The 13,041-nt window shown below is 40.1% G+C and overlaps 3 protein-coding genes and 1 long non-coding RNA gene across 4 annotated transcripts; 2 read left to right on the forward strand and 2 right to left on the reverse strand.

Moving 5' to 3' along the window:
• The first annotated feature begins 4,708 nt into the window (after positions 1-4,708).
• On the forward strand, positions 4,709-5,684 carry LOC124190419 (mitochondrial distribution and morphology protein 34-like). The gene is made up of 3 exons (XM_046583044.1): positions 4,709-4,773; positions 4,980-5,035; positions 5,101-5,684. Exons 1-3 carry the CDS (start codon positions 4,756-4,758, stop codon positions 5,570-5,572), a joined length of 546 nt encoding a protein of 181 aa, XP_046439000.1. The 5' UTR covers positions 4,709-4,755; the 3' UTR covers positions 5,573-5,684.
• A 1,655-nt stretch (positions 5,685-7,339) lies between these two features.
• LOC124190420 lies at positions 7,340-7,958 on the reverse strand. The gene is made up of 2 exons (XR_006872971.1): positions 7,812-7,958; positions 7,340-7,757 (listed from the first exon to the last, which is right to left on the reverse strand). It is a non-coding gene; the product is annotated as an uncharacterized LOC124190420 (long non-coding RNA).
• Positions 7,959-8,617: 659 nt separating this feature from the next.
• LOC124190421 lies at positions 8,618-9,274 on the forward strand. The gene is made up of 2 exons (XM_046583046.1): positions 8,618-8,803; positions 8,887-9,274. The coding sequence occupies exons 1-2, from the start codon at positions 8,725-8,727 to the stop codon at positions 9,219-9,221; spliced, it is 414 nt and encodes a 137-aa protein (XP_046439002.1). The 5' UTR covers positions 8,618-8,724; the 3' UTR covers positions 9,222-9,274.
• A 948-nt stretch (positions 9,275-10,222) lies between these two features.
• On the reverse strand, positions 10,223-12,097 carry LOC124190422 (neural Wiskott-Aldrich syndrome protein-like). The gene is made up of 5 exons (XM_046583047.1): positions 11,984-12,097; positions 11,687-11,914; positions 11,518-11,614; positions 11,170-11,456; positions 10,223-11,104 (listed from the first exon to the last, which is right to left on the reverse strand). Exons 1-5 carry the CDS (start codon positions 12,080-12,082, stop codon positions 10,319-10,321), a joined length of 1,497 nt encoding a protein of 498 aa, XP_046439003.1. The 5' UTR covers positions 12,083-12,097; the 3' UTR covers positions 10,223-10,318.
• Positions 12,098-13,041: the final 944 nt, after the last annotated feature.

Here is a 13,041-nt window from a genome sequence, read left to right on the forward strand (position 1 = left end):
CACATAAGATAGCAGAGGTGGATAACTATAGCGACTATATATTTTTTAAAATAACCTATACCCAAATACGAAAAACTTTAGATCTCGTGAGCAAATAACAACTGGGAAATGGTTAGCAAAAATTTAAATTAGTACCGGTACGTATTTTATTTTACGTTTTTTATGTATTTGGTTATACTTGTCTTGAATGTGCAATTATATTGGTATATCACGGACAATCGCAGCAGTCCGCAGCAGTGGCTATCTCTAATGATGCGTCAATAATGAACCACTAGTCAGCGAGTACACAAAGCTAATGATTTTTCCTCGTTTTCCCTGCGGCATTTCGGAACCTAATTAATAGCAAAATATAGTAGCCAACGACTCGTATAAAAGTACTTCACTACATGACGACATCACCATCGCTGTCAGCTCATCTCTTTTTATTTCGGGGAAAAAAAGTTTCTTATATGTTGACGTGACGTAGACAGACATGTATAAGATACACTATACGCACGTGTGCAGTGATGTGCTGTCTGATGCGTATATATTATATAGTTATTGGAGATCAATTCAATTTTCCCGTCATGGTTTTTTTTGTGTGTGTTATTAATTCCGACGCGAAAAGTTTTTATTGGCCGGCGGACGTGACAGAACGCCAGAATTTCATTCCGTCCGATTCCGGCCTACCACTATATCTATAACAAAGTTTATACATCTATATATATATATATCTTTCTTCGTCTGTCGAATATAGATACTTTCATATTACCAATGACGGAATGTTGGATCATAAAGTTCCTCCTCTTCTCTCTGTCCCTCTTTCCTTAATACCATTCAATCAAAGACAATTCCGACTCTGACGATATAGATGATATTACATGTTAAGCCAGTGTAGTATAGATTTCCAGGAAGACTTGGCAATCCGTCGGTAGCAGTCCGTACGGTATCTATTGTATTTTCCATCCAGAAATAAATATCTCGCTACATGTGTACTGAATATCGTTCGTGCGAAAGTATAGCGCGTTGCGTCGTACCGTCACAAGAATTCCCCCTCCCCATCATCACAGTATAGCATTTTAATTTTAAAAAGTACACAACCAAAAGCGCTGTTATTTGCGCATGAACATTTTCTCTGTGGAAAAGCATCTGAAATATATTATTCCGTGTTTGCAATTATCCGGTGTATAATGGGGTTTTTCCACCGTTCGTTAATGAGAACGGAAAGGTTATTGGGGACGTCTGCCAGCAGATCAGGATCACAGACCCGATTTCAATCAGAAATATTTTCCTTCCTTCCCTCTATAAAGCACCAGATGCTTTTCCATTTTTGGCTTGAATTTTCCCCGTCTAATAATAGGCGGCATATCTCTATGGGTTTTTTCCCCGCATTGTTTCACGCAGCAATTAAATTAACGGATTTAACTCGAACGATGGTTGTCCGCGTTCATTTGTTGGCATGAAAACTCATTACAGTGCAATGTGTCGGTAAATTAGAATGATGTTAGTCATTAACGGACATTCATTTTTTGTTGTGGGAGGATAAGGCTGGTGGGTTAGATGAGGTTGACGTGAGCACGACATTGAGCGTTGTTGTTATATTTCCAGTCACTGTTATTATGGCGTCGTTCCCTAATCGAATCAACTTGCTGTGTTGTGTTTCACGCGGACGAAGGGGCGCTGAATTCCCGAAGCCCCGCCGTTTCGTTTTTGTTTCGTCCTACACAGCACAGCATCTCTAAACATCAGGACGTCATTACGGCTATAAGGCGTGCAGCAGCGCACATATGAAAGCTCGAGGAAACCTAATTTATTTTCTGAAGATCAAAAGATATACATCATCGGTCTTTATTTTTGCATGTTACGTAGTATACTATGTGAAACAACAAACAGAAAAGGTTTGCTATAACTTATTGCGCGAGAGAAAAGAATTTTTTTTCCTTCTGACTTCTCTGCTGAGACAGACAGAGTCTTTGCAAAAAAAAAAAAAGGGAAATTTGAATAATGATGATGAGCTCTGTCACACTGGTGTGTAATAATATTTCACTCGTATATAGGCAAAATTGATAGTTTGAGGATGCTCTTTTTATACGGAATAATCCGCTTTGTTTTTTAGAATAATTTCAAGCGCTCTATACATTTTTGTGTTTCACGAATTATCCTATCTTTCCAGTTCGCTTGTAGGCGAAATGATGTATACATCAACCTTTTTTATATTATTTTAATGCTTGAGACTTTATATAACCAGGGATGTATATAGTCTCCTTTGGACTTTATAGGCAACTGACGCATATGTATACGATATTCAAATTCCCCCGCGTCATCATGTGTCTCCTTTCACCTTTGCCTGTACCATAATAGGCTAACAACGTTTAAAATTATATCGATCTAGATTTTTTTTTCTTCGAAGACGATGATGTGGAGTTATCTTGGCGTCTATATTAGCCTATTCAAAACCTGAAACCCCATGAGAAAGAAAAAAAAAACAGACTGAAGCTGTCGGAAGCTCCACAGAGGATCAAAACTATTACAAGTCTTGTGTAATTTGTTTAAGTATACAGGAGTATTACAAACAGACTTTATCATTCTTAATCATTTTGAGTTGCCCCTTTTTAGAATAATAAAAACATCCGATTCGACTAATTATGCCGATCATGCTTGTACTGACTCTATAGGGCTGTAATAAGAATAATCGATGCACCAATCTGCCGTTGAATATCTAAAAATGGAAACTGTATATAGCGAAAGAAATCGATTCGTTCCTTCTGTAATGAATTGGGGATAGAAGAGAAACGAATCATTCGTCGAATGCAATCTTTTTCGTCGGATTGCTCATCACGGGGAGATGCCGGAAAAACAATATCCCACGAAAAACCGCACATCATTCCTTTCTCCCACTCGTATCACTCGTATATACCGTATAAGATCTTGAGATTTTATTGATTGTCTATTATTGCAGCGATGATGAGCTAGCAGCAGCAGTTTCAGGGAACCAATCGCAAAAAGGGAATGTTCTCATATTAGAACACAGACCTTTTTTTGTGTGTACTGCGCGCTATTAGCAACTAAAATACACCGTATAGACTATTATATATAGCCTATAGCGGTGTGACATGTTTCAAAAATGGCACCAACAATCAAACGGACGCCAGCACCCAGCAACCACGGGCACCGAAGCTCTACATATAAATGAAATCTTTTATATCTAACTATTGAAAAAGACTGTTGCCACGCTTTTCCCCTTATCGTTTCCCTTTGTCGTTTCTCGTAATGGGAAACGTCAAGCGCTTCGGCCGTCTCGAGTGCATACATGCCAAGGTCCTCCCAGCAAATCGTTCAAAGCCCGGGCAACGGATGCGCTGGCGGATTGAAGACGATTCCATTCTTGATTGCTCCATCGACTCTAATCGCATTCTCCGCGACGCCGGCTGCTTCGACGAGATGAGTCGCATGATTTGCCATCCCAGGCAGCAGCAGCAGCACACAACACTGGTATATATAAAGGGCATATGGAAAAACGGAATCGAATAAAGATGTTTCCGGTCCGATACTTCCGTCCGTCTGTGACACAATTCATCAGGTTTTTTTTGGTTGGTCAATTGCATTATTTCCGATTGATGCGCTGTCTGTTGCCCCGTTGGAAATCTGGCGAGAGAAGTACACGTAGGGAATACAACAGGCAATCCGCTGGATACGATCCCCTTTTGTATTATTCCTGTATAACTATAATAATTACATGTAAATGCTTCTTCATATCCTCACACGCTGTCTAACTTGTTCATTCACTCGTATGGCTTGTTTTTTATCTTTGTGTTCGCCTCAGTGCTTGCAGGATCGGATTATAAAAGTACGGCGTCTATCGTATACGGTATGGGGTATTACATTTGGACAATCCCAACAGCAGCGGTGGCAGCAGCCACAGCATAAATCTAGGGTCTTTTATATTTTTCATTAGCGATTCGGTGGATTACAAGTGGACTGGAAGACGACCCAATTGAGTTGAAAGCCTTGACAGTTCCAGCAGTGTCTATATTATAAATATATCCCCGTGGCACTTTGGCAAAATCCCGCTCCCATTTCCTATGCATAAAAAAAGGTCTATAAATACGTATATATGAAAAGCACAATGATTTGCATGCCATGCAATCTCTCCTTTACTGATATATTCAATTTGCTGTTTTTTTTTAAATTTATGCCATATTTGATATTCACCGTTCGGATACGTACTATTTTAAAGTTTATCGTCAATGCATTAAAGCGGATTTATTTCGTTCTTATTGCCGAGCAGAGACCGCCCGGAGACCGCCAGCCTATGGTGCCAGTTAATACCATCCTATAAATAGGTAGATCGATAAAGGCTATGCAGATGGATGTTGACCTAGCCTATTTGAATTTCCGTGGTGCCGATTTTATTAAGGAAATGAGTTGAATGTCCTTTGCTGTCTATCTACCTAAAGGTTAAATTTGTAGAAATGGTTGTCTATAGTGTACACAGCCATCCCCAGAAAAAAAAGAAAAAAAAAAACTAGGTCGTTACCTGTCGAAGAATTATGTTGGTGATCCCTATCCAAAGAATACGGGGTCAATTTTTCAACTTTGAAAGACGACCTAGGTCAGTTTTCTAAATTTAACCTGGAGGGGTTCAGACCTTCGACCCCGGAAATCTTTTTCATGCGAATAAAAGGGCAACTATATAAAGACGCGTGTTTCCTATGAAAAGACAAACACTTCAACTTTTCAAGTTTACCAGTCAACAACTCCAATTCCTACTCCAGCATGAATACTTTCAAAACTGTAAGTATTTAGTCGGCTAATATTTTCTCAACTTTTCAGATGACAAGTTGACCATGAAAATTCCGTGTTTGTAGCTTTAATTAATTTTTCTATCGTAAAAAATAATTCGATGAATAGAAATTTTAGATTTAATTAGATTGTCTTTTAAAATTTATTTGTTTCTATCGGAGCGATTTTCTATATAAGCTATATTCTTTTTTATTTAGGTTCTAGTAATTTGTGCAATGTTGGGCGTTAGCGCTTCCTGCTCCAGCTCGTACCAGTAAGTTAATCACATCAAATTTAAATATGTTTGAAATATTTTTAAATGTTTTCTTAAAATTTCAGGCCGGCTGGAAGTCAAGGATCGCAAACGGCTGAAGCAGCTGGTGACTTTCACGGAGGAGTTACAGGTGGTAGTGGTCAGTCGTCGTCGTACGTTAATCAGCCGGTTGTTCCGAATAGCCCGGCGGCCTTCGCAGCTGAACAACAGAGACCAGCAGAATCGGCAGGTCCACTATTCGTCGCTGATAAAGCCAGGCCAGTGATTGCTGCTGCCGCCGCCGCTGCTGCCACAGCGCAAACTACGCAATACATTTGCTCTTGCATCACCATCAATCCTGTGGCGACAGTTAAGCCTCATCAAGTCCCGACAGGCGATTCTTTTGCCCAGGCTGCTGCCCAGCAACAGACATTCGCTTCCCAACAGGAACAACAGCAGCAGCAGCAGCAGCAACAATCAAGTGTTGGTCCAGCTTCTTCGCAGTCCGTTCCTGTACAGCAGCAACAATCTGCTGGTGATAACAGAGGGCATTATTAAACAAAAATGTGTTTTGAATATTTCTAAAGTATTTAGCATGTAGCTGTTCGTGATAACTGGTTTTATCTTGGCTGTATTCCTATTCTTTTCGCAATAAAATTTTAAAAAATTATTAACATCCGATGCGGTGATATGATCAATTGTTATTACCTGAAAAATGACACAGCATAAGCAATATCGACAAAAATCATTTATGAATCGACATTAACCAATGAAATCGCAAAGTTTTCGGTTCGACCAATAGATGACTTTCTGGTAAGTACTCGACAAACTAGACGAACGCGCTGGAATTTGAATTTTCATTTGCCGTAGTGATCAGCTTGGCGTTTCCGAAAAAATAAATTACCCCACAACTTTAATTTCTGAAAGAATTATTGCTAATACAAAAGTCTCATATCGTTTCATACACAATATATTCAATTTTAAAACGCAACGCTTCCACCAAGGAACAACGTTTAAAAACAAAAATAGGGCTTCAACTAATTCTATTACTATAAACGGTTGCATTTTCATCATATCAATTCTTCTTGCTGGTCTATAATTAGCCGTACAATTAATTAGTTATCTTCGTAGTCCCCATCACCTTCGTCGTAGTCCACATCTCCTGGTGGATTATTTTCGTCGTCAGTAATATCATCTAGTTGATTATCTTCGTCCTCAATATCATCCGGTTGATTATCGCCGTCGTTTACATCACCCGGTTGATTATCTTCACCGTCACTGATTTCCTCTAGTTGATTATCTTCGGTTTCAATATCTTCTGCTGGTTGATCATCGCCGTCGTTAATACCGTCTAGTTGGTTACCTTCATCGTCGATATTATCCTCTCTATGGTAATCCTCTTCTTGATGGCTACCGTAATCCTCGTCATCATCTTTCGAATTGTCCGGATACGAATCTGAGTATCCCTTGTTAATTTTATTATGATTTGGACTGTTCAGTTTTCCGATTAAAATTGAGGGGATATTCAACTTTCCAGAAGGTTCGTGCTGAACATTTCTTTGCGGTGTAATTTGAGATTTTCTGGGTGAAAATTGCTGTTGGTTAATTGGAGAATTTAGTGGATAATTCGTCTGCTGAGGATTAACTTGAGAAATCGTGTTGACAACACTATTAGCAAAGTTGTTGGTTTGAATGATCGATGTCTCGTCAAACTCCCACGGAAGGAAACCGCACCTTCCGCCGACTAGGAGCGGTGAACGATGAACATTGACAGGTTTCCGCTTCAGGAAACACCAGCCGTCGTGCCAGCTGAAAGCGTTACACCCAACTGTGTCGATGCAAGCTCTACCGCACTGCTCCGCCGTAATGGGTTCGCTGGCGATGTCGAAGCCCGGATAGTCGCAGTTCGGAAGCCACTTGATTCCGCCAGAGCCTGGATTGTAATCGTCCCACTTGGCGTACGTAACCGGAACCCACATCACCGCCGTTACCGCACAGAGCGGAAACAAATAATACATGATCTTCCGCATTATTAGTCGGCTGAAAATCAAATTTCAAATCATTTACCTTTTGCAAAATGCTATATAATAAAAACTCACGTAGTAGAAAAGAGAATTTGGTAAAACATCACGACGGTTGACTTACGGTGAGCACTTGTCCTGTCTCTTGTCTGACGAGTTATGTATTAGATTTGACCTTATTCCAAGATTTTCCGACGACTACTAAGCGTATACTATTACGTATACTATTGAGATCTTAATTTCTATACATCCCTTGTGACCAATAATAACGGAAAATCATATGACAAGCCAAATAAAAAGACTGTCGAAGGGAAAACATGCGTTGTTTTTATTAGCTACTGAACAGTCTACATAACACCGCAAGAAATACAGGATAACTAAACATTCACTTGTTCCCATTTATTTAAAAATCGTATTCGTTTCGAAAAATGCCGAAAAGGATTACGAATAGTTGCCATTATCCTGATTGTTTTTCAGAGATTTTCTGCGGTGTTGAAACTGACTTTTCTGTCGAGAGTTTCGAGACCGATCGGGCCCAGCAGCCGGAGCAAAATCTTCTGTAACGTAGGAATCCGGATAATAAGCGCGTGAATTTGAATCGTACACAGTCCGCTGCTGATTCTTAACTTTTCTCTTCGGAGATTTTGTGGTCGGCTTCGATTGCTGTCGGGTGCTAGTTTGCGGATTAGGTTGGTATATTTGTGGTAGAATCGGCAGGCCGACTGAGTCAAGCAGAGATTTTAGGGGAGATACAGCTTGGGATAAAACTTTGAAACCTGAATTGTATATGTCCAACTGCTGAGACGATACGGAATCCGATGCTATCGATAGTGCAGCAAGCGCAAGAAAGGCCCACGCTATGGTCATTTCGGATGTTGTACTTTTTGCGGATGAAATTACTTGGAGACTTTATTTGTACTACATTAATTAGGATAGGTAACAAAGGTAGCGGCTGATGTTCACTAGCAGAAATTTCGACAAATGAAAATTCTGTAAAAGACGACAACATTTATGTAATATCAGCAGATAGCCCCAGGTGTAACGATGATGCCACGATTGCTTTTCAATTGAACATAAAAATTCAAAGAACTTTGGCGACAAGCGCACAAGAGGCGCCTGTATAACCTCTTGTGGCTTGCCATTACACTGAATTACACACGGGCAAATGGAAAAGTGAAAGAGAGATTTAGAATCTAAATCCCAATGCGGTTACCAGATAAAATGGTAGAACAAAAGTCAAAGGTACTATACCTTTGGGCCCTTTGGGAACATCATTTTCGAACGTTTTCTTTTTAGAAAATTTCAGAACGAGGAGTGAGAGAAAATCTGTCACCAACCAAACTACGCAATTTCAAAAATAACTTAAAAAATGAGATACACCAACAATTCTTTATTATAGTCGAATAGCATTTTGTTTAACTATATGCTAAATTAGTTTTACAATTAAGTACGGGAGAAATCTGGCAGTCTTGTCGGATGTTCTTTTTTTCTTTGTTTGTACGTTCTTCAATCGTGGACAAATTCCAAGTACAAGCCATTCTTCAGCAGCGGACGGAGTATAAAGAGCTTGATCGCTATTCGCTTCGTTATCATTCTGTTAACTGCTGTTGTAAGTGAATTCATTTCTAGCCATTTCAGAAAAAATTATTGCCCATCATTACATTTTACGAGCAATTCGTGTCTGGTAGGATGATGAAAAAGATATGCATTATGTTTTTATTCACTGTGGTGTCGGTAATAGCGGACACGGACGAATTGGAGAATCCCGGTAACTCATATATGTTGGACAAATTAGAGTGTTATATATTTGAATATCGCTGTTTGAAGTTAATACATATTTATTTCTTACAGTGCCAGAGACGAATGCCGAAGCGACTCAACTGGCCGACAATGGGAAAAATCCTGGCCCAAAACAGACTGAATGGAAAACCACCCGTGACGGTATTAAATGGCTCCCGGACTGCGACTTCCCTGGCTACGACATTAAATACGAATACATCGGAGGTCGGTGTTCCCACTGTAAGTGTAGCGATATCTGCACGGATACCAGCGGATGTAACGCCTTCAGCTGGATGGACGGATGGTGTTACCTGAAGAATTTACCTGCAGCAGCACTAAAGAGATCCCCTTCCACTTCCAGTGGAGGCGGTTGCGGTTGCGGTTTTCTCCCCTGGGAATTTGAATAATTGTTATGTCAGTAAAAACAAAAAAATTATGTTGAGAAGTGATCCAAGTTGACCTTAACTCATAAATACACTCTTACCAACAAAAGTTTGTATTTAAGCATTTTGTTGATAAAAAGAGTTTCAAAGAAAAAGACATTTGCTGTTAAAATCAGTAAAATGCTTATCAAATTGCCTTCCATACGTTTGCATTTCGTAGTTATAGTTTCGTAAAGCGGATGTTTTTCTCAACTTAAATCTTAGCGATTCTCCTCCGCTTAGCAGCTCCTTTGTTTCTTTTTACGTCCAACAATCGTTGATAAATTCTGCAACATCTGACGGTATAAATTGACAGACAATTTCAATTTTTACGATCACTTTCTCCTTGTATAGGTGAACCGCCATTTGTCCTTCATTTCAGTTTTATTCGTGGAGAAGGTGAACCTCAGAGTTAGGTAAAAAAAATTATTAAAAATTTCTTATTTTATTTTGTAAAAATCAATTTAAAAAGTAGGACGATGCAAAACATTGGTCTGACATGCATTTGCTTTGTGTTGGTGGCGCTTTCGATGAATTTTCGTGCGGTCGACGGAGTTCCGCTCGGTAATAAACAATGGACCGAATGGAACACCATAGGCGGCGGCGTCAAATGGCTGGCGAATTGCGACTTTCCCGGTTTCGATATTCGATTCGAACACATTCCCGTCGAATTGTGCGCTAAAACCTGCATAGACTCGAGTGGATGTAACGCCTTTAGTTGGATTGACGGCTGGTGTTACTTGAAGAACATTCCGGCAACATCACTCCGGCGAGTCCCATCACCAAGAGGCAGTTGCGGTTTTCTACCCTGGGAATTTTCCACTTCCGGTTTCATCTCCTAATTCAAAATTGTATACATTATTTTTAATTCTATCCCTAATCTCCGTGAGTAGTGATTTTTTCGGATTTGTGTGTCATCTGTCCCAATTAAATTTTTAAAATCCTTCTTTTACTTTCTGAGTGATATTAGATATTTCAAATACAAATTTTGTTACATACAAATTACCACCGTATTTATTCTCACATTTCGACAACATAGGACCCAGGTGGAGGTTATGTTTTAATGAATTATTATATTGTAATTAATCGTCCCAATCGTCATCTTCATCTGGGTCCTGGCCGCTTTCATCACTGTCGGAATGGATGACACGACATCTTTCCTCCAAGGCCCTGGCCAAGGCACCGGCCATACCTTCCATGACATCGTCGCTGACGGCAACAACAGAAGCCTTTTTCTCCACGGGTTTCAGTTCCTTTCCTGCTCTTATTTGACCCAACAAATCGTTGCGTGAATCGAAGGCTGGCACTTTGGCGCCACTCTTCATCGATTGATCGGCATCACTCGGCACCGATTTGAGTTTGTGTCCCTCTTTAATGGCGTCCATCAGGGCGCCACGGACATCGGGTTGAGCTGGAGTGGGTGGGAGTGACGGAGACGAAACAACAAATGAAGGAACAGGAGGAGCAGGAGGTCCACCAAATGAAGGAGGCGGCGGAGGTGGTGGAGGAGGAGGAGGTGCACCGACAGGAGGTGGTGGGGGTGCAACGTTGTTAATTGGTGCCATTTTCGGTGGTGGGGCACGTTGAGGAGGTGCTGGAGGAGCAACAGATGGAGGGGAGGCAATCACTCTTGAAGGTGGCGGCGGTGGAGCTGAAACGGGTGGTGCCGGAGGAGCGATCCTTGCCGTCTGAGGTGTAGACGGAGGATTCCTTGCTGGCACCGGAGGTGCTGAAAACAAACTGCCGCCGGATGACTGTAAACTCGAAATCTCACGAATAGCCGCTTCTTTTCCTCCATGTTTGTCGATAAAATCGTAGATGAATTCACGTGTTGCTTTGTCTTTCAAGTGATTCTCCGATATGCCGGCCTTTCATTACAAAAGAAAAAGTTAAACCATCAACACAGAAATGCTGAGCGAAATAGTAGTCTTACTCTGGCGAAGAACTTCAACAGATTTGGATCGACGTTGTCAAGTGCAAATCCTTGATTAGGGTCCCATCCGACGTGACTGATGTGTTTGAAATCTGATGGCCCTCCAATATCCGCTTTGGTAATTTTCTTGTTCTTGTCTTTCTTCCCTTTTTTTGTCACTGTTATTCTGTTTGTAATTGTCGCTGATCGTACTGCTGTAGATTTCGGTACCGATCCGTTCGTGGCGACTGGCGTGTGTTTTCCTGGTTGCGGTTGCTGCACTTGCTGCTGTGATAAACGACGGCGTTCTAAAACACAACAACTGAGTTATTAATTAACCATTATTTTTCAACATCAAAATGTAAACACCTCGTTTCTCCGATTTCATCCTCAAATATTCTTTGATAGCCATCAGAAAGTATTCTGCCTCGCCTTCATTAGCAAAATTAAACCCGATGCGACATTCCTGCATTCGAAAAATATTAACCCAATTGATATTGTAATTTACTAATATGATCAAATGAATGTCAGGACTCACATCTCCCTCAAAAGTGTGAAAGTAAGGTCTTGGTGCACAGTAGTCAAAAGAACTGTACAATTCTTGCTCCCAGATGGCAGATTGCCTGTCGAGGCAAAATACTCTAAGGAAATAGGATCTCTTGATATTATCTTTGATGAAGCAGACTACACCACAATGCCGCTTGTTCCATTGGGATCTATTGGGTGGATCAGCAAAACAGACCTGAACCACAGCTGACGCCATACTCTGCAAAAGAAAAATTACAAAACATTAAATGTTGACTTTTAGAAGAATCAAGTACTGGGGGGGACTTACTTTGCAGCGCAAGCCAATGAGTTTAAATAATTGATCATTTTCATCAAGTGAAAGAATAGATGATGGTTTGCTTTCAACAGGGCTGATATGATTCGCCATTATTGTGTTTCCAACAGGGTTATTAATTCTCTGCGCAATCAAAAGATTGAAAGTAAAGCGTTAGTAAGCGTTAAGTAAGCGTAAAGCGTTAAGTAATCTTTGGCATGCCGATTCAGATATTTTAAATTTTCGTACCTTCCCGCCAAGACATTCCAATTTACTTTCTAAAAGTTTAACTTGGATTCTCAAATGTTCATAGCTGATTAAAAGAAACACAATAAGTACACACAACTGTTAACATCGCATCACATAATTTAGAAATGCACCTGGCATGCCTTAGAGCTGCAACCCAATTCTGTGCTTGATTTACACTCAAGCAGGAGAACACATGTCTGTCTTGATCATCAGAGAAAATAATCGTGAAAGTGATAACCTCGAGCTCCTCTTCTTGATTAAGTGATGCCGAACAGTTTTCTAAAACCAACATACCCATAGGTTCCTGCAGAAGTAGAAAAATTATGTTGTTAACGAGTTGATTTTCATAGAACGTAGTACATGTATGCAAATAATAAAGCGAAGCTTATGTCATAATAAACAAATCAAACAAACGCAAAATATTTTAGATACAATAATACCGTTCCATCGATTTCTCCGAAATAGTTAAGTCCGAAATAAAATAGAAGATTGCTTATCAATTTGAACCAAAATTTTCTGAAAATTGCGCGGTGTTTCCCCTGCTGATGAATAATTTTGTATTTCAGTATCCCTTCGATCCTGTTGTAATATATTTTCAGGAATCAAAAAGAAGATGTCCAAAGTTAAACTGAGTGACAGCAACATTAATTATATCGCGTCTCACGTCGCAGGTTTTCTGAAGGAGACGGTTATTAATTCCTTTCCATTAACTTGCATTTTGGTTGTCTGTAAGACCAGACTGTAAAGGTTTAGTTATTATTTGTATTCTTGAATTCGCTAATTTTGGACACTTAAAATTACAAGCAGTTGAATGATTACCTTTT

The sequence above is a fragment of the Daphnia pulex genome, chromosome 3 (genome assembly GCF_021134715.1).
Source record: "Daphnia pulex isolate KAP4 chromosome 3, ASM2113471v1".
Classification (NCBI taxonomy): domain Eukaryota; kingdom Metazoa; phylum Arthropoda; class Branchiopoda; order Diplostraca; family Daphniidae; genus Daphnia; species Daphnia pulex.

Coding starts and splice junctions, on each gene's coding strand:
- LOC124190419 (XM_046583044.1), top strand. Junction 5,036..5,100: donor TCCTGCTCCAGCTCGTACCA/GTAAGTTAATCA, acceptor TTAAAATTTCAG/GCCGGCTGGAAGTCAAGGAT.
- LOC124190422 (XM_046583047.1), bottom strand. CDS start 12,082: ATGGCGAATCATATCAGCCCTGTTGAAAGCAAACCATCATCTATTCTT. Junction 11,457..11,517: donor GATGAAATCGGAGAAACGAG/GTGTTTACATTT, acceptor GTTGTGTTTTAG/AACGCCGTCGTTTATCACAG. Junction 11,105..11,169: donor TGTTGAAGTTCTTCGCCAGA/GTAAGACTACTA, acceptor TTGTAATGAAAG/GCCGGCATATCGGAGAATCA.
- LOC124190421 (XM_046583046.1), top strand. CDS start 8,725: ATGATGAAAAAGATATGCATTATGTTTTTATTCACTGTGGTGTCGGTA. Junction 8,804..8,886: donor GGACGAATTGGAGAATCCCG/GTAACTCATATA, acceptor TATTTCTTACAG/TGCCAGAGACGAATGCCGAA.